General features: G+C 45.0%; 1 protein-coding gene across 4 annotated transcripts in view; it reads right to left on the reverse strand.

Annotated features, from left to right (window-relative positions):
• Window positions 1-1,971: 1,971 nt before the first annotated feature.
• The window catches only part of Wipf1 (WAS/WASL interacting protein family member 1), a 103,860-nt gene continuing 81,285 nt past the window's right edge, over window positions 1,972-24,546 (reverse strand). For all 4 annotated transcript variants that reach the window (XM_040745596.1, XM_040745599.1, XM_040745598.1 and 1 more), the window contains exons 2-8: window positions 23,506-23,594; window positions 19,825-19,954; window positions 15,380-15,559; window positions 11,529-12,269; window positions 9,526-9,738; window positions 8,558-8,671; window positions 1,972-5,122 (exon numbers count right to left, since the gene is read on the reverse strand). In XM_040745596.1, the coding sequence (XP_040601530.1) occupies window positions 5,067-5,122; window positions 8,558-8,671; window positions 9,526-9,738; window positions 11,529-12,269; window positions 15,380-15,559; window positions 19,825-19,954; window positions 23,506-23,556 (1,485 nt within the window). In that variant the 5' untranslated portion in view covers window positions 23,557-23,594 and the 3' untranslated portion in view covers window positions 1,972-5,066. The remainder of the gene's footprint in view (window positions 5,123-8,557; window positions 8,672-9,525; window positions 9,739-11,528; window positions 12,270-15,379; window positions 15,560-19,824; window positions 19,955-23,505; window positions 23,595-24,546) is intronic.

Here is a 24,546-nt window from a genome sequence, read left to right on the forward strand (position 1 = left end):
CTCAAAACATAAAATACCTTATAAAACTTAGATATCGAAGTCCTGACCAGGCCTGCCTGTTGGTGCACACCTTTAATCCTAGCACTTGGGAGGCAGGAGCAGGTGGATCTCTGTGAGTCTCAGGCCAGGCTGGTCCACACAGTGAGCCCTCTTGAAACAACCAACAACAAAAACCCAAACATTAAAAACCTCCTTAATTAGTGGACTCCTCTTGCAATATGTGTGTATGTGGGGTCCTCAGAGCTTGAGTTTAATTAGCTGTGATAAAAATACACCTGTATACAAACAGAAGCAACTTTTTTGTTTTGTTTTTTTGAGACAGGGTTTCTCTGGAACTCACTCTGTAGACCAGAGTGGTCTCGAACTCATAAAGATCAGCCTGCCTCTGCCTCCTGAGTGCTGGGATTAAAGGTGTGCGCCACCAACACCCAGCTTTGAAATTCTAACCATTCTGTAATTAAATTTCATCGGACTTCTTGCTGTGGAGAATTCTTCCCTCAACTACAGTCTATGTTTACTGCAAATGCTCTAGAATTGACTGTTACTGAGCGTCTTGCGTGTCATTTTGCCTGATGTTTGCGTATGTATTGTTGTAAGCATTGTACAGTGGAAGAAGGGAACGCAGAGTGCTTGAAGACCCATCTGTGGCCTTACAGGGGAAATAGCTGAGATAGGACCCAAACCCAGGTTTATGTGCACGCGCGTGCGTGCCCAAGCATGGTGACTACTCTGTGGCCTCTTCATTGACTTTCGTTTGCAAGAAATGTGAGACCTGTGGAAGAGGGAAAGGGCAGGGAACATTTTCATCATCCCACTGTGAGTCTGTGTGCCTGCAGCATGCCATTTGACGGACATTAAATTGCCCATCTGAGAGACACACAGGGCTGGACTGAATGACTTCTGAGAGGGGAGACCACACGGCCTACTTTGCTGAGGCAGCCTCAGTGGCTACCTGCTGTGCCATGGAAACTTATCATCACTCTCTTCCCGGAAGCATCCCACTGTAGACGTTGAGTTCTATGGCCATCCTCTCTAGAAGGTTCTCTCTGGCTCTTAAATTTCTGGAACTTCATATTGAACCCAATTGACTGGCAACATGAGATGGTTAATATTGTCTACAGGACCTGGATCACCTAGGAGACAAGCCTCAGGAAGTGACTGTCAAATTTCTAGATTCTTTTAATTAAGGGGTGTGTGTGTGTGGGATCCACCCTAGTTGTGGGCAGCACCATTTTGTGGTCTGGGAGAGCAAGCTGAGAACCAGTACTGATTCTATCCCCTTCCTGAGTGCAGATGCACGGGGACCAGCCTGTAGTCACTCCTTCCCTGATGTGATGAACCCAATCCTCAAACTGTGGGTCTAGAGTTCGTGCTTCTGGTGGGGCAATTTCTCTGCTAGGGCTTGCTCTGTAAAATCACACTGGTAAACCTCCCTCTGGCTGACTGGATTCCAGTAACTTCGGGATCACTGCCTAAGCGCTCGCGTCCTATTCCACACTGCCACTTGTTTCGTCGCTCTAGTAAGTCTGTGCTTCCCCTTGTCTAACACGTACTGATGCTGTCAGACCGAGCCTCGATTTGTACCTACTGCAAGGGGTTGGTGAAAGGACTCCGAACAAAGAGATGAGGCCACGTCTTCCGACGTGCTCAGCTACTGTGCTGTGCTGAGAAGCATGCAAGGCACACATGCACAGCAGATGCTTCAGGAAGCTCCCGTGGCTATCCCAGACCTGTCTGTGTCCCTGTCGGCCTGTGTCTCTCCCTCCTCCATTGCTTCCAGTATCCCCTTTACAGACTGACTAAGATGCAGTCTCTGGAAAAACAAACACGTTGGGATCTTGAGGTGTGATGAGTAATAAGTAATAAGAGGAACTTGTTTGAGTTTGTCTCTACCACAGAGTGAACAGGAGGCAGACATTCACCATTTTGTTTATATTCACACAGGTAAGAAAGCCACAAGTCCACACCATATCATTCTGCATTTTATTTATTGTCTGGAGAACTTACAAAGACGCAGGTGTCCAGGGCAGAGTCTACCCTTCCATTTAACTACCCTGATGACACAGATACCTAAGTGTGTCTGTTTATACAGTGCGGTGGTATGAAAAAATTCTTCTACAGCTCCTGCCTATAAGCAGGGAAAATTAATTTCATACCAGAGATCTGAGGATACTTTAATAACCACCCTGTTTCTGCTATTACAACAACAAAATTGCTATTACAAGTTAAAATATAATGGCCTAACAGTTTTTACAAATATGCAAATAATCCACCACGTAGACATAAAAAGTCAATTCCTTTCAGATCATAGAGTAAGGCACCATTGGGTTAAACATTTTCTCAGCTTTCAGTAAATAAAATGCATAGTGAAGGAGACACTGAACACTGAATTTTAATACTGTAATATATTTCCATATAAAATGATTTGCAAATGTTAAAATATACTGTATTGCATCTTGAATACACAGAACTGGAAATATTATGTAAAAAAACATAAGCTTTGACTTCAGGGAAGAAAATAGTCAGGGCTTTCTGTGTGTGTGTTCTGTGGTAGGTTAAGATAAGCACAAAACTTCTTCAGAGTTTGAGAAGCAGCTGGGTTACTAATTTCTAGAGAAAGGATGTAGGTGTATTACTGAAGCATTCTTTCAAAAATACATTCTAAAACTTCTTTATTATGAATGACAACTTTGAGCTGTGACCCTATTTCTAATTTAGAAATGTACCTGAAAAATGGAGACATACTAGGACTTGTCCAATTTTCACTATCCCTTAAAAAATTCAGAACCTGGGCTGGAGGGTTAGGTCAGCTGTTAAAGGCTAGGCTCACAACCAAAAAATTCAGACCCATGTGTTTTTTGAGTCAGACTTTTCCTTGCCACACACAGCAAAAGGAAGGAACAATTCTGTTTTTAGCAGAGTGGGTCACTTAGAGTCTATCAAAAGGATGTTTAGTATAGTGAACATCAGCTCAAAGAATTTGAAATACATTATAAAAATGTTAGAAGTAAAAAATGTCACGTTTGTGCTGTGCAGTGGTGGTGCACACCTTTAATCCCAGCACTCAGGAGGCAGAGGCAGGTGAATCTATGTGAGTTCCAGGCTAGCCTGCTCTACAAAGTGAGTGCCAGGACAGGCTGTAAAGCTACACAGAGAAAGCCTACCTTGAAAAAAAAAGTCTAGCTTGTTAAGCCTTTATTTCTTCATTCTCATGGAAGACAGACAAATGGCAGAGAAGATGGGAGGAAAATGACTCTCTCAAATACTAAGTTCAGGGCTTTGGCAAGGAAAGTTATAAAAATACAATATATTCAAATCAGTCACTTCATAATTTATTAGACATTTCAACTATTAGAACTCCTAAGTTCTGCTTCCATATAAATGAAACAATTATTCTATAAATAGGAATGTCTTTCCATTTTTCTTTGGATTGATTTTTTTTTGTAAGCATCTCCCAGCAACATGTGAGCAATACACTGGACCCAAAATACGAAGTTCAGGTAGATAACACACATGTGGCCATGTGCTTTAATTGAGACAATGGTAATATTAAACATAACTATATAAAACATCAAAATGGAAATCCTTTTCCAACTCTATAGCTAGATTTAAAAGTCCCAGTAAAATCTTGTAAACAAAATCGTATATAAAAAGGCAAGCACAGTCCTTTCTGTTCCTGTAGTGGAACTTAATTGCATAGATCCAGAACAAGGGAGTCTCCCAAGAGATCCAAAACCAGTTCTTTCCAGTTTCTACCACTAAATTCCTTAACCCACTTGACCCCAGTGGGTTTTGCAGAGTTCTGCCCATCATCTCAAATCTATCCTCTACTCCTATAAATCTGGCTTTATACCTTCCTGACCTTTCCTGCTGGCCTGAGGGAGAAGTTTGCTCTGGGGTGGAGGATTGATGGTCACTGGAGATCTGCAAGGCAATCCACCTACTGGCCAGCGAGCGCACAAGCCGGCTCACTCTGAGCCAGGAAGCACCCACCAGCTTTCAGTTTCTTTGCTTAGTCCCATGCCTCTGTAAACTGTACTAGGTCAACTTCTGACAGAGATACTCTGAAGAAATACTTGGACATATTAAGGAAAAAGGCAAAACAAGGGGCCAAAACCCAAGGTCTCACTGTCTGCCAAACATGGTGTTGAATTCTGTCCTTGTCTTGGGGCATCTTGAATTGCTAAAACTCAGTTTGCCTGTTTTTAGACAAGAGGTTTCTGTACTAGCTCCTATCTCCCAATCCAGATGGTCTGACAGTACAGTGCTTAGGCACGTGTGGCTACTGGACACCCAAAACCTGGTGATGCGTTTGTCCAAAGTAAAGAATGATAACTGGAGCGTGAAGACTTAGTACCAAAAATGTAAATATCTTAATAATAATTGCTACACTGATTACAGGTTGAAGTGATATCTCAGATGTGCAGAGTTAAGTAAAATGGAATTATTTTTACCTGTTTCTTTCTACCTTTAGGAAACATGGCTGCTGGTCATTTTAAGATTGGGTATGGGGCTCACAGTATGTTTCTGTTGGACAGCTCTGCCCAGGAGCCTACTTCAGACTGCCAAAAATTGGATATCCTGCAACCACAGGGCTTTAGTTACATGAGGCTTGCTCAGCAACTTGCTCCGGGAGGGCTGTCTGTGGTTCATGGAAACAGACCCGAGACCACGTGATCGAGAAAGGCATGGACAAAACCAGCTCTCAGGGAATTTAACAACTATAGCCTGTAGCAAATAAGCAATGAACATCTGACTGTGTAGGGCTGAAAGCTGGCATACAATTTGTCTCTGCCTATTTGCAACAAAGCTTATCGATCCCAGCAGCCAACCCCGGCAGGGCGCAGCCGACACAAGCAATAGCTCAACAATATATACAACATAAACAGCTAGGTGCGTCGTTCCTGATCCCCTCCCCCCACCAAACGCATGAATCCCCACCTCAGCTTCCGTCCTTCCCTCCTACTATCCCTGAGAGGGACAAAGGAAGGGAGGGGGTGTGCAGTTTTCAAACAGCAACAACACAAGCAGCTTTGGAGCTTGGGTAGAGACGGAGCAGGCAGAGATCACCTCGGGATGGGAGGAAGGGGTGGGGCGCCCCTTTCTCTTCGGTTGGATCCACCTTGAAAAAAACCAAACAAACAAACAGATGAAACACAATTTTGGTTCGAAGCTTGTGTTTGCCGTGCAAACTCCAAGCTGGTTGCAAAGGTGCTCACTGCCTTAGCCAGAGGTCAAGGCTGGAAGTAGGGGTGATATGAATAAACAAGGAGAAGCCCGTGGGTGCTGGCCACTGGGTACCTCCTCACAGTTATGTAAAAATAATTACAGTGTGTATGGACCAAAGGGTTAAAAAACACAGATGAACAAAACAAAAAAAAACCACACCCGCTTGCTCCCCCAGACCAACATTTCGTGTGTTTTCCATTTAGATACAGGTGCCTTTTCTTCTCCGAAACAGGATCCTAAATTAGGATCCTGGAACATTTTCCAAAGCTAATACTCAGTGAAAATATAATTACTGGAGGCACACTGAATTGTATTGTATAGATCCAGGGAAGTTGTATCTTGCTGTAGCCTTTTACATTTCCATAAAGATTAGTGGTGTTGAGTGACTTTTCATATGCTTTTCAGCCATGTACATATCTTCTTTAAAACTGTCTACTGACATTTTGACATTGTTGAATCTATTTTTAATTTTTGTCTTTAAAAATATTTTTACACTTATTATTGGATACAGGGGACCCAAGTATTCCACAACATGTTCAGAGAACAACTTCATGGGAGTTGGTTCCCTCTTTCTGCCATGTGGGTACCAGAGATTGAAGTCAGGCTTGGCAGCAAAGGCCTCTACCCATTAAGAAATCTTACCAGCCCAAGATTGTTAAGTTACAGGAATTCTTTATAAATCCTGCATATTAATCTCTTATCAGATATGATTACCAAATATTTTCTGTGTTTTCTTTTTCACTCTATTACTGTGTCCTTTTTAAAGTCATGAAAGCCCACTTGTGAGTTATCATTGCACTAGGACCAGGTTTAAAATCCACTCACATTTAAAAATGTTCATTCATCTGCCATGCTTTTTGGAGGCTCTAACCGGCATGAGGCATGAGGCTAGATGCTCAAATGCAGGTCTACCAGAGGCACCCGTGATTGGTGCGTGTCTGTTTGGACATTGCTCTAACTTAGGCATTGCACTGATTGGTTCCTCAGCAGCCATCCCGCAGGGAATCGATGGACTCAGGGAATTGTGGGATAGAGCAAGTGTCTGAACAAACATGGCAGTCCATTCTTACCAATTCCTTACCATTCCAACTAAATATTTTCCTAAAGATTTATTTATTTGTTACATACACAGTGTTCTGTCTGCAAGCATGCCTGCAGGCCAGAAAGGGGCACCAGATCTCATTACAGATGGTTGTGAGCCACCATGTGGGTGCCAGGAGTTGAATTCAGGTCCTCTGGAAGAGCAGCCAGTGCTCTTAACCTCTGAGCCAACTCTCCAGGCCCCTAAGTCTTTTCTTGAGAAGTCATCTGCAAAAGTCAGCATCAGTCATGGCACCCGACTGTCACCTGATATACCACAAGTAGCCAGTGAGGTAAGAGGTGGCCTTGTACAGTGCTGCAAAGAGGTACCACTCCAAGTGTACCCCCACTTTGTTTGAGAGGCTGAGGCAGCTAGAGGAGCAGAATGAAACATGTTATCTGACAGAACCTTATTTTCATTAGATGACTTGCTATTAAAACTTGTACATTCCATTACTACTGAAAGTAAAATCTGTAAACCTGGGGGTGGCAGTGAAAAATTACCAATTTAAAAACTATTTTAGATGCCTACTCTCTTTCAGGGTCTATGTCACTCAAGGAATATGTAAGAGGGAGTAGGTCACTCACTAGAATCAGAGAAAGGACGATGGGGGAGGGCTATGTTTAACTATAACACTGAAATCTAGGGGTCATGGGAAGGCGGTTCTGTTACTCATTTAAAACCAAAAGTGATATTTAAATTCTATTAAGAATGCTTATGATAAATGGGGGAAGTATTCGGAGTTTAAACAAACAACCTCTTCATTGAGTTCACTCTAGTTGCCTTAACAGATAGACATGGCCTATTGATGAACACGAGAGCGCACACACATTCCCAAAATAGCCAAAGGCATCTATTCCACATGAAGGCTTATTTTCATTCAAACTTTAAACCCATCAACGGATAGTTTTCTTATAGTTATAACTTTGGGCATGTGCTGCCTACAAAATCCCAACTAAAAGAAATTTTTAGGATTAGAGTTTTTCTTTCAAGTAACAATGTTTTGTTTACTTCTGGCATTTGTTCTTGGAAAATTCCCTACAATATTTCTTAATTCTTTGAAGTCAGTGGCACAAATCAAATATTCGATGTGTTTCATTTAATTCAAAGCGAACCCAATGAAACTGCTGGTACCACCCTGTACTATAGCCCAGGGCACAATTCCATGGCCCTGGGCTCTTATTTTGAGCCAACACTGCCTTTTTTTTTTTTTTTTTAATTCCTCACTCCTGAAATCAGCCACTTTACTTCTAATTAGCCTTAATTTCTGCTGCTCAGAGGCTGGGAACTCACTGACCAGCTGTGTGCTGAGAGGCTCAGCAGGCTCTGGATGTCTGTGAGGTACTCTGCTAGGGTGCGGACTTGGCTATGGGTGGTGCATACACTGTCTGACTTGAGGGGTCAGGTTCTGAGGTCTCTGCAAGTTTCACTGCTAATTTTACACAGCTCATGCTAATTTAGCGTTAGTCCTGTGCAGGTGTTGCTGTGAAATTCCAGAGTGTCTATCCACCTTTTGGCTCACATTTCTTCTTCCTCAGGGGAGAGAGGATGGCTTCGCTATGGCAGGCAGTGCAGACATTAACAAGCAACGGGAATGACCTAAAATGTGCAATCCTGGCAAATTCTCGTATGCAGACTGAATGGACTCCCGTGTAATAAAAAACCATGTGATAAAATAGGGGTGTGTATACTCAGAAATGTTATGTGAAAACCTACCACCAAAAATGGTCTATTGTCATTACAACTGTGCAAAAAGTCATAATTAGATGGATAACAACAGGAAGAGGATCCGGTAAAAAGAAAATATCTATTCTGTGAGGTTATAGATCTATTCAACATTTTCATACACTACTTCACAAAACTATGGCCACAATACATTTAAAATGTCAAGGCACTATTTTGTTAATTTATACGGCATTTTGCGACTCTCTAACTAGAAGGAATCAATGATGGATTGCCCTTTGCTGTCCCAGGAAGGTCAAAATGGGAGAGATTACCCAAAGGAGCAAAATAACAACACTGATACATCAGAGGTGTTCTGAGCTGCTAATGCCACCTTCAAAGAGTCATTTCTCATTCCGGGTGTGTTTGAGAGGCTACCAGAGTGTAGAAAGCTCCAGGTGGGACTTTCTACTCCACTCCAGGCAAGAGGCCTGGCGTTCCTGTGCAACTCAGGTGGGACCCAGGCGCTCACAGGAGGCCCCACAACAGAGACCCCACGACAGAGGCCCTAGCAGAGGTACTCACTCCGGCTTTCATTTCTGGCCAGTTTGCTGGGATATGTCTTGGTTGTTGGTACATATGGCTCTGGAGGTGGCAAATCAGAAATCGGATGGAAGTAGAATCTGCTCTCCCATTCATCTGGGGGGGGGAAAAAAACAAACAGAGCCTCAGCACAAGAAATCTGCTAGGGAGACTTGGGGAAGAAGGCGGAGAGACAGACGGCTTAGAAACCAGTTCAGTCCTGGCCGGTCGCGCACAGAGAAGCAGACAGGGTGCCCAGCTCCCTCACTGACCCTGGCCTGCAAAGCGAAGCAAAATGACAAGAAGTGGCGTGATCGTGAATCCAGCAGGTCTCTCGCAGGAGCTGGGGGCTAAGATACAGGGCACTTTCCTGCCCACCACTGCGCCCAGGAATAACGGGTATATTAAAATTTTTTATTTTAAAATTTTATGTGTGTAGGTGTTTTGGGTGCAAGTATGCCTGTGTATATCATGTATGTGCTTGGTGCCTATGAAGGTGTGGGGGGGGGTGGGAGGTGGGGGACCGCTGCATCACCTAGAACTGGTGTTATACATGGTTGTGAGTCACCCTGTGGATTCTGGAAATCAAACCCAGGTCCTCTGGAAGAACAGTTGAGCCTAACTGGTAACATGGGAGAGGGAAGCAACTTAATAACCGTGGGCCACTGCTCACAGCCAACTGTTTAGAAATGTAGGTCATAAAACGGTAATTTACAAACACAAAAGAACCATTACAAAATCTCTGGTGAATTAAACTGGAATCTCTGACAGGTTAGCCATACCGAAACTCAAACAAGGAACAAACTAGAAAAAAACAAGCTGTCTTTTTGGAAGGTGGGAGAGAAAGGCTATAGAAACAGGAAGTTGTAATGAGCCTCACTGTGTTAGTTAGGACGCAATGTTAGTGGGTGCAGTGTGGATTACAGCGACAGAACAAGAAACATCACTTCACATAAGCAAGCATCACACACCTTCAGCAGATGAGTCTTGGAAGCCATTTCGAACGGATGCTGACGGTGGGGGCGGGGGTGGTGCCCCCGCACCAGGCCTATCGGGAGGAAGAGGAGGCCTAGGCCCGCTTCTGGGACTGTCCACTGCACTCCTGGACGGCAACTGAGGGGTGGCAGGCAGGGCCCGAGCTGTGCTTCCATTTCTGCTCGTTGGAGGAGGCGGTGGGACGGGACCTGAAGCAAAAGACAAGACATTGCCACTGAGGTCATCAGCACTCTGCAAGGTGGAGCGCCTGCTGAAGACACGCCCCTTAGCCAGGCTGTGGTCATCATCTACTCCCTATGCAAGGTGAGGCACCTGCTGAAGACACGCCCCTTAGCTAGACTGTGGTCATCATCTACTCCCTATGCTAGGTGGGGCGCCTGCTGAAGACACGCCCCTTAGCCAGGCTGTGGTCATCATCTACTCCCTATGCTAGGTGGGGCGCCTGCTGAAGACACGCCTCTTAGCTAGGGAAAATGAGAAATGGTGGGACCCTTCTAGTCGTGGATGTAAACATGAAGCAGACATAAACCCACATGGATATGTGACGTAAGTGCCTATAATGGCAGCTAACCTGCTGTATCGCTTCAGGTTACCACTGAGCGGGACACCAAACAGTGAAACTGAAATCAGGTAATAATCTATATTGACAGCCATGTCATTTAAAAAGCATCTTATCCTTTTAAAGAGTTATTGAACTAATTATTGTGACACCATAAAAAATACGTTTTTAAAAGGAGTAAGATAGTTATAAAATTAATTTACGTCTTTAGAAGGACTTTTTTTTAAATTAAAAAATTAAATTATTTGTGTGTATGTGTATCTGCTCCATGGTGCACACCTGGAGGTCAGAGGGCAACTTGGAGAGACTATTCTTCTCCACCCCTTCACCTGGATTCCAGGGGTCAAGCTCAGGTCATCGGGCGTGAGCCAGAAACATTCTAACTGGCTGAGCCCATTTCCTTGCTGGCCCCAGTACTGAGTTTTTAGACGTGCAGTATTATGGCAGACCACACAAGCATATTTCTGTGGCACCAGGAGACCAAACACTGGTCATCTGGAGACCTGTGGGGTCCCTTCCAGATTATTCCTCTTGGGGTGGGGGCAGCTAAGCACAGTGAGTGAGGAACTGTTGGTCAGAATCTCAGTCTGTTAGGTGGTGACTCCTGCACCCTGGTGTGCTGCTGGCAGGCTGCAGAGCTTGGGTCCCTGTCTACCAACAGAGTTGCCCAGGAGAAAACAGAAAAAGCAAATTGAAAACTACATATAATCCAGCACTCCAGAGGCCGAGGGAGACGGATCTCTGTGAGTCTAATGCTAGTACCGGTCTACGTAATGAGTTCCAGGCCTGCATGAGACCGTCTCAGAAAATACGTATATGCAAAATAAAGACATATATTACCTACACATTTGAAACACTTTTTTTCAAAAATGTAGTGTATGAGTTACGAGTCTCTTCCTGAACTTGGGGCTCCCTTTTTCTAGGCTGGGCTGGGAGCCATCAAGCCCAGAGATCCTCCTCTCTGGCAGCCCTCTGAGCTGGAGCTACAGGCCTTTGCTGAGACAATTGTTACCACCAGTTGGAAGTGCTTTTAACCTCTGAATGACAGGGAGGGGAGGGAGGGGAGAGAAGGGAAGGGGGCAAGGGGGAGGGAGGAGGGGATGAGATGATGTCACAGCCATTTCCAGTGAGATGGGAATTACTCCCAGCCATGCCAGCCAGGCTTCCCGTTAGCGGCGCAGGGCAGGGTGGAGGACGAAAACTCTTTTCATTGCCAACTGCAGACTTGCTGGTCAGTTAGTCCGCTCACCTCCTAGGCACAAACTATCTGCCCCTTCCGGGAGGTTTTAGCCTCAAACAAGGCATCCCACTATCGGTATCGTGCAGCACCCAAGGCTTTACTTGTTTTTGACTTGAATGTTGCTTATTTGGGAGAACGGATTTAGGGACGTGGTACCCCCCCCCCCCGTCTTGCCGTACCTGATCTGCCTGGTGGATCCCTCACTGGAGGAGGGGGCCTCTCGTTGGGTGGGGGCGGGAGAGGCCCGGAGCGCCCAGGTGAAGGCAAGGGAGGTGCAGAGGATGTGAGGGACAGGTTCCGCTGTGGCAGCCTCGGGATCTCATCGTTGGAAGCGGGAGGCAGGGGAGGAGGGCCGGGCCGGCTGGGTGGCGGCGGAGGAGGTGGGGCCTGGGACCCGGTCCCAGGCCGTGGGGTGGAAGGCACTGGAGGTTTGCTGTTCTGTGAGGGAGGAGGTGGACCGGCTTCTCTGTGGATGGGGGGCCTGTTGCCCACGGGAGGAGGTGGTGGAGGGGGCTTGTCATCCAAGGCTCGGTTTGGGGTGGGGGGCAAAGGCGGTCTGGAGAACGGAGAGGAGGAGCTCGAGGGGTTCTGGCGCACAGAGCTGGCTCCAAAAGCTGCACCTCGGTTTCCGGGGAAGGGAGGCCTGGGGGCTCCCGGCCCTGTTGGGGATCCCCGGTTGTGTGGATTCGACTGAATGGGTCTTGGCGTGTTTGGTACTGGAGGGGGAAGGCTATCGGGTTTTGAGCCCACGTCAGGCCTCGGGGGAGGCATCCGGTTCCTGGGCAGCTCCGGGGGACCACTCCTGTGGCCTGGTGAGGGTGCAGGGAACCGCGCCGGGGGGCCGCTTGGGGGCGAAAAGGGCTTGGCCGATGTTGTTCTTCCTCCTGGTGGCAAAATCGGTGGTCGGCTTCCCCCAGAATCTAAAGAACAAGAAAACAGACACGGGGTCAAAAAGTGAGGCGCCCTTTCTTACAGAGCTACTGATAGTCGGTAATCTAGCCTTATAAACTTAAACTGTTTGATATGCTTGTGTGGGTGTCCTGGAGGCAGAGACATATAGTTCCGTTTATCTTCCAGGGACAGGTTTTACAGCCAGACTTTCCAAAGGGTGAATTAAAGTATCCCTGGCAAGAGTTTTGGAGATGTCTCTATGATAGCCTGGATAGATTCGTGCTAACAGTTGTCATGGACCCCCACTGCTGTCTTTATCCCCGTCTCAGATTTGAAAAATAATTCAGCCAGCCATCTTAGGTGAGTGAATGTAGTTACTCCAAAGTAAGTCCCTGTGTGTGAGAGGGTTTCCCTAGTCCCTTTGAGGAAAAAAAAATGCTCAAGGTTGTGTGTGTGTGTGTGTGTGTGTGTGTGTGTGTGTGTGTGTGTGTGTGTGTGTGTCCGTCCCGGACAGGATTTAGTGAAGAATTATGACTGCATTAAAAAAGAACTAGGAATTGATACCAGTAAGAACTTTATTTGCAAAGAAACAGGCATGCCTCCTCCCCCCCAATACACGGTAGGTCAACCTTCAGCATTAGGATGTAACAACTCTGTAAAGCCTTTGTTCGACAAGCATAGTGGATATTTGGCCAAACTAAATTCTTAAGGAGGAGCTAAGGGGTAAGGGGAAGGGAGAATCTAAACAGCCCTCCCAAATCTGAAACCCAAGGTAATTATTTTTCATTTTTTTTAAAGATTTGCTTATTTTTATATTATGATTATGGGTGTTTTGCCTGTATGTCTTATCTGTGTATCACATGTTTACAGTGGCCTAGGAGACCAGAGGAGGGTGTTGGATCCTCTGGAGACTGTCATGCCAAGCAGATGTTGGGACTCAAATCCAGGTGTTCTGGAGGAGCAGCCAGTGCTTTTAACCCCTGAGCTGTCTCTCCTATATTTTATATTCTTATGGGGACACAAATGATAAGCCAGAAAAGGGGAACCTTCTAATAGTTATTAGCACCAAAATGAATCTGACAAATCAAGAGTACCCAGAGGGCCCGGGCCTGATAGGGCTGGAGACAGTGCCTCTGGGGCTAGGCCGTGTGAGCTGAGGTCTAACAGGAAGTGGCCAGCCTTGGGAAGATGAGGCATAGCACACCTGAGGTGATGAGGGCTAGCAGCGACCAAGGCCCTGGCATGGACAGAAGCTTCATGCTCTAAACAGAAACCTGGGTACCACAGCACAGAGGATTGAATCCACAGGAAATGGGGCCCAACTGGACAGGCTACTAAGAGCCCTGTAGGCCAAAAGGAGTTAGAGTTTACTCCCACACAAGAAGCTGGAGAGATGGCTTATCGGTTAAGAGCATTGCCTGCTCTTCCAAAGGCTCTGAGTTCAATTCCCAGCAACCACATGGTGGCTCACAAAGATTTGTAATGAGATCTGGTGCCCTCTTCTGGCCTGCAGGCATACATGCAGGCAGAACAATGTATACATAATAAATAAATACATCTTTAAAAAAAAAAGAAGCACTTAGGTAGGTTTATTGAGTGTAGTAACATGAACCTGAGATTATTTTAATTCTGATTTTAGCATTGTAAAAATCCATTTTTCTTGACTAGGTGGTATAATTCTGTGATATCCAGCTTATGCTATGTCTTCTAAATTCACATGGAGGCTATGTAGCTGCCGTCAATCTTAAAATAGTGGCAGGCCACCTGGCACTGACTTCAACGCCTTCTTTATTTTTTTTTAAATTTTTTAATTTTTAATTTTTAATTTTTTTGGTTTTTTGAGACAGGGTTTCTCTGTATTGTTTTGGAGGCTGTCCTGGAACTCGCTTTGTAGACCAGGCTGGCCTTGAACTCACAGAGATCCGCCTGTCTCTGCCTCCCGAGTGCTGGGATTAAAGGCATGCGCCACCAATGCCCAGCGCCTTCTTCATTTTACTTTCTTCCTTTCGTTTAATTTCTTTACCTTTGTTAAAGTAGCAAATGCACGCATCTGGCAGCTGCCTAGCATCTTTTTATGTGTGTGTGTGGGTTTTTTTTTTTTTTTTTTTTTGGCTTTTACGAGACAGGGTTTCTCTGTATTGTTTTGGAGGCTGTCGGTCCAGCCCAGCCTCGAACTCACTGAGATCCACCTGCCTCTGCCTCTCGAGTGCTGGGATTAAAGGCGTGCGCCACTACCACCCAGCCTTTTTGTGTGTTTTAAGTAAAGGATTTTATATTTGAACACAAGACTGGCAAGACAGGACCTACGGCCAGCTATCCCGGAGGGCTGGTGACTGTGCCTTCAGATGAAAGATGTTCATACTGTTGTGTGCGATTACCTTCGAGTGGAGCGTATAAGACCTATTTGAAACCCAAGTGAATTTTGTGATGGGCTTGAGTCCCATCCTCAAGCTACCTCATCATGGCCATGCCAGGATTTCAGATAAGGGATACCCTGTCTGTACTCAGAACACTGGCTTGCAGTATCAAATGTCTGCCATGCAAAATACCTGCTGCTCTGTAGTGAGGCCTGCAGCTGCCTTTTCTAGGACATTCTCCATGGTGTATTTGAAAATGACTTAGATAGGCCGTCTGACAGACGGCTTCGCTCCCAGGTTATCAGGTAGAGTCTGGGGAAGCAGGTCCGAGTCTCCCTTTTCCCAGCTCCAGTCCACCCATTAGAAAAGCGTGGAGGATGGGCTACCCCGAGGATACTGCCCAAATATTTCATAACTCTACAGGCCTGCCTGGTCCCCACTGATAAAGGGGAGAAGCTGGGGCACAGCCCCTCATAAAACAGGACCACATCTTTTTTTTTTTTTTTTTTTTTTGGTTTTTTGAGGCAGGGTTTCTCTGTGACTTTGGAGGCTGTCCTGGAACTAGCTCTTGTAGACCAGGTTGGTCTCAAACTCACAGAGATGCGCCTGCCTCTGCCTCCCGAGTGCTGGGATTAAAGGCATGATGTGCCACCACCACCTGGCTCAGGTCCACATCTTAAACAATGTAAAAATTTAAAGGGCAGAGCCTCAGGCAGGTCTGTCAATCTCCAGATGGCCAAACTGCCTGTTGTTCTGGACACCAGAGAAAGAATTGTAAATACCATTATCCCTGTTGGCGGTGGACCTCAGCTTTGGCATTCCAGCCTGGAATAGTCCTCCCAATCCGGGGGGTCCACCTCCTCCAAAATTTCCGCTGCCACCACCGCCGCCGCCTCCTCCACCGCCACCTCCACCACCTCCACCATAGCTGCCACCACCACCGGCACCGGCTCCTTTTGGTTCTGCAGAAGGAAGAAAATACACTTGAGAAAATGCAGAGGTGTGTACCAGTCCTAGCCCAGGAAAGGATTACACAGTGATGGAAGAGCAGGCTGATGCTGGGCATCTGTGGGATGATGGTTTCTTCACTCAGCTGAGGTATTTCAAGGGGTTGCCTTAACCACAGAGCAGAAGGGGTAGAAGAAACATGTCCAGTGTCTCCATGATTCCCTCACTTGATTAGTTGCCATATTAATGTCTATTTGCTTTATATCCGAACATTCAGCAAATTGTTTTTTGTTTGTTTTTTTCAAGACAGGGTTTCTCTGTAACTTTAGAGTTTGTCCTGGAACTTGATCTGTAGGCCAGACTGGCCTTGAACTCACAGTGCTGGGATTAAAGGCATGCACCCCCACTGCCTGGAGAAAGACACATGCTTTTTAAAAATTCGTCTTTTTAGTAACTAATGTAGGTATGTGTGTGTTTAAGGTTAAACACCCATGAAAGCCCTATTTCCCCAACCCGTGCCTTGTCCTGGAGAGGTATCGCACAGCTGAGATGTACACATTCATTGGCAGTAACCAACACAAATAATATTTACATTTTACATTTGGAAACAAAGCAAAATTTGCCATTTGCTATTTATTTATGTCTTTTAGATTTGTGAGGGGTTGCAATTGTTGTGTGTGTGTGTGTGTGTGCACTTTAAAATTTTGAAAAGGGCATTTTCCTATTACATTTCGTACTTAGTTATTGGCACCAAGAAATTTTATTTGATTTAGCCACTTTGCTGTATATTTTAAGTTAAAAATTAAAAAAAATTGGTGGTCTTTCATTTTCCAATAGGCATATACTCTTCAAATAGTAAAGGCTTTTCCTTTCTAAAAACTGTACCCCTTCTTTCTGCTGTATGTAAATAATCACTTTGATGACTGAACCTCCTAAACAATGTGGATTATCAATGTTGCTATAGTAACCATGTTCTGGTTTTAATGAGACTACTCCTGTTCCGAAGCTAAATATTAACTATTATGATACCAGGGTCAGTAAGGATCCTTCTGTATTAGGCCTAAAGACATATAATATGGAATCTTATCTAATACCTACTTTGCATTTACTGAGTTGATTATATGGTTTTTACTATTTTATATGAAGAATAGATTTTAAATCTAGTACTGAAAAGTGGGATTATTTTTGGTCTTGGTGAATTATTCTTACTAGATTTTTGTTTTTTTTTTGCTTAGTGTTTTCTTATTCATGATAAGTAGTGCATGCCACTTTTTTATTTCTGGAACTCCTATGCTGACAGTTTTTTGGGTGGCTGTCCTGTCTGTTCACAGCGTCTCTGACCTCTCCCCACTGGAAGCATCTCATTCCTACTCAGGTAGAGAAGGCTAAGAATGTCATCCAGGGTTAGCAGGTAACTCAGTGGTAGAATGCTTGCCTAATATAACAAGAATGTCTGGAGCCCCCTGATGGAAGCCACCAGCCTGCAGACTTCTTGTGTGGAATGCTTTTGCTCCATTTTGCTGTCAGGATGACAACAGTTTCATGACATCTACCAGAGAGCTTTCTGTGGCTTCCTGCTCGGGAATGACTTAAACAGCATTTGAATTAGCTGTTTCTTGAAATCTGAAACACAGAACCTACTAATAAAAACCATTCAATTCCATGGTTTTTCAGAGAGAAAATAATCTTAGAAAGTTTTCATTGTTTATGTGACTTCCCAAGTAAAGTTTAGTAAATTAATAATTTCTTAGGAAATTAATTTCTTCAAGATTTTAAAATGAGCTGAGCAGCATGAAGCACACCTGTAATCCTGTCACTCACAAAGGAAATATCTGAAGACATTTCAGCATGGAACCTCATTATCCTAGCCTTAATTTTAGAAAATCTGTTTCAAATCTCTTTATTGACTTTCTGAGATTTCATCTTATTCATTAATGTGTTTTTCTAAATTAGTCATTAGCTCTCTATCTTTCCTAGGTGTAGAGCTCTCTGCTGAAGACATAATCTGATAATGAATTGACAAGGACTACTTTACCTAACAGGCTAAACCCAATTACAGCAACAATTTCTAGAGTGTTTGCTTTAGAATGAAGTTTAAAATTTTACTAATTTTAATTACCAATAACATAAAATTGTCCTTGTCATTCAAATATTATTTATCACTGAATAATACATCTTACAGCACCACACATACACACAGGACACATTTACATGGTATTGTAAATTGAAAGTGTGCTGTGCTAAGACACAGTCATCAGTCTTGTCTACTTCCACATAGGGAAGTGCGATGGCTTGGGTGCCATTTATGTGTATTGATCAAGGCTCACATATGGGAAACCTAGTCCTCAGTGTGTCCATAGAGAGGGAGTGTAGCCTTTAGGGAAGAGGGGCTTATGGGAAATAGTTAAGCAACAGAGTGGGGTGTTATTGCCCTCAGAAGAACTAATGGTTTCACAGGACGCTGAAAGGGTTTATTATAAAACAGCAGGACTGGCTGTCCCCCTCTCTGGTTTTCTGTCTTGCTATCTGGTCTCCCTTATGCCTGTACATCTACCGCTGCTGTAACACCTCCCCATGAGGTCCTCATCAGAGCCAGACCAATGCCAATACCATACTCTTAAACCTCTAAACTATAAGTGAAATCAGTTTCTTTTCCTTATAGTACTTATTAGGTCTTTTGTTATAGTAACAGAGTGGACTAATTAAAAAAAAAGTGAAATTGAGGACAGTGGGCTGGCTCTAGGCCATTTAGCACAAATGGCAGACAGGGCTGAATTACAAAGCTATCATGCATAAGCACTTTGATATAGAACCAGGGAGGTTTTGCATTCAAACAAATACAAAGCCATGGATGAATTTTGTTACTCGAAAAGAGCCTGGACAGCAGTATAGGTTTCCAGTTAAGTGTAGGGACAATGAAGACATACATTGGGCTGCATCTTACATCTGTCAGATGCACACCCCTCAGCACCACTGAGCCTGAGAGGAAAAGACTAACATCTGTACAATGCAAGACACAGACCTTGATGACTAGAGGAGTTTCCGTAAGGAGTCAGGAATAGGCCCGCACTGTCCAGTTCCCTTCAGAGTTAGCGAGAACTCACACCTTCTCTTCAAGGCTCCAGACTCAGAGGAGAGAGCTGATGCCCTCTGTCCTAGAGCTGGTAGCTTCTCTAGCCGCACACTAGAGATCACAACTCAGATGGCTGTCTGACCAAAGCTTCCCAGATAGAACTGTGCTGGACTCCCAGAAGAAATACTGTGGGGTGTTTAAGCTAGAGATCAGACTCTTAGTCAAGTGCTGAAAACCCACAATGCCTTTCTGAGCACTGTGTAGACATGCCCTGACAGCAGAGCCCTGCCCAAAGTCTCTGCTTTCCTCATTTCCATTTTCCTCCCTTTCGCTTCCAACTCTGATTCTTCCTCCTCTACCTGTTAGGTCTGTTCTCCAGTGAGGCCCTACCTACCTCTAACTCTCCTAAACCCGCACCCTAATTCACCAGTCTGCAGAGCTGCACTTGGTGGCTTCCAGTTCAGTTGCTTTCCCCGAGTTTAGATGAGATCTGAGGCTATGATAAATCCTGGTGAGATGGAAAGGACAGTGTCCACACCTGAATCCAGTCAGGGATGGTTTTCACTCTATCACAATGCCAGGCTTATGTTGTACATACTTGCTTGTTTATATAGACCCCGTTTTACTGCAGAAGGCTCCTCGGACTCAGGTGCACAGATAAGCAAGTTGTGATCTCATTTCCTCTCCCCAGTCCCCTGGGAATCATGTCCTTCTCTAGAATTCCACTTAGCAGACAACAGAGCACTGTACGAGCGCTATCTCATTGGAAGCTCACAACAGACTCATGAGGTTGGTAATGAGGTATTATCTCTACTTTACAAATGAAGACATTTGGGCTGGGAGTTGCGACCTGATGGCAGCACAGGGCTCTGGATCCTGATTCAAAGGCCGTGGCACTTTTTCCATGTTTCATGCTTCCTTGTCATCTGTTATGCCAGGAGCAACGGGTTAATCTCCAGAAAGCGCTATGAATAATTCAGAGAATCGCTGCTGTGTGTTTCTTGGACAAAGAATTATTATGTTGGCTTCCTGGGGCATTAGAGGGGGCTCAAGCCAAAGCTGTGACTACAATGACTAGCACAGTCCTGTCTTTTGCTATCTTTGCAGCTGTTGTTAATATGAGGGGGGAGGTGAAGGTTTGGTGAGAAGCGTAAGTTGACCATTAGGCTGTAACCGTTTAGCACTATGGAAAGAATTTGTACTCACTGTCCAATATTGGTGCACTTCTGTCATTGGTGACTGTCTTCTTGAGTTTCTTCCCTTTGCTGATGTCAGAGAGAAGGGCATTCCTCCCAGCCTGCTGTGTCTTATTCAGGGTGGGTTTCTCGGTATTGGCCTGAAAGGTAACCACACAGATTCATCGGCCACCCTTGGGGTAAAATTATGCACTGTAGTTTTAAGGTTCCAGACTGCAAACTCTATGAGGGTTTTGGAGTCTACGGCATTCTCTTTAAGGCTGTAAACTCTATGAGGGTTTTGGAGTCTATGGCATTCTCTTTAAGGCTGTAAACTCTATGAGGGTTTTGGAATCTATAGCATTCTCTTTAAGGCCAGATGTCTGGGAGCAGATACAGGAAACAAACAAAAAAAAATTGGAAGAGTAAGTCTGTGATAAAAATCTGAATTTTCGGCCGGGCGGTGGTGGCGCACGCCTTTAATCCCAGCACTCGGGAGGCAGAGGCAGGCGGATCTCTGTGAATTCGAGGCCAGGCTGGACCGACAGCCTCGAAAACAATACAGAGAAACCCTGTCTCGAAAAACCAAACCAAACCAAACCAAACCAAAACAAAACTGAATTTTCAGACCATAATCTTCCCATAAACAGCCAGGGTGTGCCAGCCCCTCACAGGAGGAGTTCAGTCTGAGGGAGCTCTGCTGCCTGCTTACAGGCCCTCTCCTGAGGCTGTGTCCTGAAGAATGGAAGTTTAGCACTCACCGCTGCAAGGAAAGGCCTGACTCTGTCACAGCAGGGTAGGGTTTTAAACTCACTAAACTTTTGGAAAGCAACTCCCTCTGAGTGCATTGACAAAGGTGCTCTCCTCCTTTGATGCTCAGATTTACTAAGGCATAATCTCCACGGAGTGACTCCCTCCCGCCAGGTCATAGTACTACTAGTTTTGACAAACATATAGTCAAGACAGAGAGGACAATATTTCTCCTTACCCCACAATGCCCTAAGACAGAGAGGACAATATTTCTCCTTACCCCACAATGCCCTCATGTTCTTTTGACCATGTTTCTAATGTTTAATTCCTTTGAAAGCTTAGTTCAGAGAAAGTAGCTACAAAAAAAATGTTTGGGTATTTCTTACAATCCAAGAATTCCTGACTAGGAAACCGAGACCTTGACCCTTCACAGGTATTCTGGGGATGTGGACACTTAGGGTCTAACACATCCATGTGAAGGTCCTGAATACTGGCTTCATCTTGCTCATCCCAGGGAGAGCGTGGCTGCCTCAAAGCTAAGGGTCCTTCCAGCAGGCCTGAGGGTCCTCCAGGGCTGGCCCCACCCTTCCGGAAGGGGTGAACGCCCAGATAAGCCAGTTATGGGCGTGAGAAGTAAAACTGGAGAAGCACGTGGCTTGACACCTCACTCAGTCTTTTGGTGTGTGTGGGGGGAGGCATAAGGGCAGCTCAGCTTCTTGGAATTACTGCACATCGTGTTGCAAACACAGTGTCACGGCGAGACAGCCCTTGGTAGCAATGGCAACAGCTAAGCACTTTCGGCGTATTGTGTTTTATTTCAATTCAGTCTTCTTTGTCCTGTGTGCTATTTCCACTTTACAGACACACAAACCCCAAGCAAAAACATCAGTGAAAACCTGTAGTGTGAGTAAGTTAAATCTCTACCCCCACTCTGCTGCAGAGGCTAAGAGGAGGAGCTGAGATCCGAACCCTGACAGTCTAACTCCAGCACCTTCCCTGGAATCTGAAGGGAGGGTCAACGTGGACTCCCAATGTGCCTTCCCCATCAACACTTCTCTCCACCCCCAAGGCAGCCTGCTGGGAGCCTCCCTGCTGTCCATCCAGAACGTCTTGGGTGGGTAACTTGGTTTGCTAGTAATCTTATTCTCGATTACACCTAAAATATACTGAGGGACCTGTAAAAATCACCCGGTCCCTTTATTTTAAGGATGAAAATTAACTCAGGGCTAGAGAGTAACTGATGTGTCCACACCGCACATCTTCAATTTTGAGTCAACAGCCTCGGCTTGAAGATTTACTTTGTCCCCTGACTTCCTTGGATGCCAACCTCTCTCACGTGACAGAGCAGGACCCTTAAGTGCATTGTTCCCCAGGTCAGTATCCCCTGATGGCCACTAACCCACTTTCCTTCCTCCCAGATCTTGTTTTGAGGTCTGTATTTGCATCCCTGGCTAATCTCCTGCCTCAGTCTTAGGAGTCTGGATGGCAGGCAAGCTGCCACACCAGGCTTCAAACTTTAATCCTTTAGGGTCAACATTCATTATTTAAAAAACCTCCTCATGCTAACTGTGTTATTTATTTAATATTTTCATTAAATTCATTCACTCTATTATTTTCTGTACTGTTTTTTAATGAACACTTTCTTTTAAATGAAATCACTGGCTTTCAAATCAGCCTCTGGCTTTGCTGTGCCAATCATACATTTTCAGAACACATATTAAAATAAATTTATCAGCATTAAGATTCTAAAAGTTAACCCATGTGCCAATTAATAATGATAGGCAGCTCACATTTTGGGAGAAATACGGATAAACTAATCTTGCCACATTAGTCAGCTAAGAGTGTTTTCTAATTAATCAATACAAGGCTGCTTAAAATTTCATGGACTGACACTTTTAGAAAAAGAAATTATTATAAAAACAAATTGGTTAAAAAGATACCTTAGAATAAACCTAACTCCCATCAAATTGTTATGAATATTTCTAAATGCTTAAACACAATTTCTGTTCTTATGCCCAAAGCGACTCTCTCAGAAGAGTTATATAAATGTGTCCCATGGGAACCTGGAGCAAGGGGCATTTTCTCCCCAAGCCTCAGTTTCCCCATATAAGAAATAAAGGGGTCAGTCATCAGTGTGTGACTCCCAAGCAGCAAGGGCTCACATGGTAGAGGGGCTGTGGGATGAGGTGTGTCTTGGAGTCTTCTTGAAAGAGGATGCACGAAATTCCCTAACAGGCTCATCAAAGGACCAGTTCAGTGACGACATTCCTCAGGGACATAATCGTCTTGTGAGGTTTAAATGGGGTATGAGCGTATATAGGAAAGGTAGTGGTGGCGATGGAGAGCATCCATGAGACAGAGTGTGAAGAGAGGGGGAAGGTGGAAAGAGAAAGGACTGAGTCTGGAAGGCTCTGGGTACGTTGCAGAGAGCCCTCACTTTCTGGACTGGCCCACCCAGGGGTGACTGGCTAGGCCCTGAGTTCATCTGCATGGGAAACAGTGCAAACCGCCTGAGAGCTGTCCCGAGAAGCCTTATTGTAAATGATCACATTTGCCTTGATGGGCCTGGTAGAGGAAGCCTAATAACCCATCCTCCAGGCTTCCAGCCTGCATCCCAGAACCGAACACATACTTTGTGTTGTCTGGCTTTGACAGGTCTCAACTAGGTTCTAACCTCAGAAAAGATGGGGCCCTGGCAAAGCCTTCTACAGCAGACCTGCGCCAGGATGCCAAAGCACTTATGACACAACCACATGCCAGGGTCTGACTTTGTTTGGTCTTCTTCATGCACAGAGTGAAGGGAGAAAGTCACTGTGTTGGCATACTCCATAAATAATCCCAGCTCGTAGGAGGTAAAGACAGGGGGAGTTGCAGACCAACTTGGACTATGCAGCAAGACTTAGAAAACTAAGAAGTTTTCTTCCTTTTCCTAAGAAAAAGTGAACAGAGAAAAGGTACTTACGAGAGCAAATGTCGGTGGCGGTGGGGGTGCTGGTGGGGGAGGAACAGGCATCTTGGACAGTTAAATTTTCAACAGTCTTGTGGATAAATCTGTACAAACAAAACACATGGGTGCGTTAGCTCGTTCAACAATGTCTGTCGGAACCTCCCTACTAGTCTACCGCAGTGACATAGGCCACCTTTTAGAAGGGGATGGGATGGACTATCCTTTCCTCATCGCTCAGGTAGGACTGTTTAGGAGGGACCCTGCTGGGAGGGGATGCAGGTGACTGAAAGTCATACCCAGTACTAACCCTGCTCATTTCTGTCCCCACACTGCAGGCCACAGCGGAACAGGCTGGCTGTGAGCCTGTGCCTGCAGAAGCAGGAAGAGTTTCTGGAAGCTACTGGAAATGAATCCCAGTCTGGTCAAACATATTTTAAGTAGCTTTCTCTTCCAAGCTCATTTGCATAAAAGATGTCCTGCTCTCCCACCTCCCAGATCCCCTTGAATCAGGTCCAACATTTTAGTAAGATCCCTAGATGGTTGCCAGGCTGTGGTGACACATGCCTTTAGTCCCAGGCGGATCTCTGTGAGTTCAAGGCCAACCTGGTCTACAGAGCTAGTTCCAGGACAGCCACAGTGGTTACACAGAAAAACCCTGTCTTGAAAAACAAAAAAACAAACAAACAAAATCTCTAGATGGGTCAAAAGCATTAAAATTTAAGAATCTTTATCACACTGTTTGAGCTTTGAGCCAGTGAGCAGCTTGGGACATCAGTCACCTGAGTTCTGTACAACATATCCCAATTCCAAACACAGGAATTATTTGCCTTTATTCCCAATAGTCCCTCCCAACTGCAGAAAACGATTTCTTAGAGCTTAAACATTAATTTAGCTCAACCACTAAGAAGTTGATGTGGAAAATTTATGCCTTAAAGCATACCAGCCATTGAAATACTGTGGACAGCTTGATTCCTGTGAGCAACAGAGCTAGATTCCTCACACCTGCTTCTAAACAAGAACCAAGACATCTGGGACCCATTCCCTTCAAAGTGAGTT

Source organism: Mesocricetus auratus, unplaced genomic scaffold (assembly GCF_017639785.1).
Source record: "Mesocricetus auratus isolate SY011 unplaced genomic scaffold, BCM_Maur_2.0 Super-Scaffold_100004, whole genome shotgun sequence".
Lineage (NCBI taxonomy): Eukaryota > Metazoa > Chordata > Mammalia > Rodentia > Cricetidae > Mesocricetus > Mesocricetus auratus.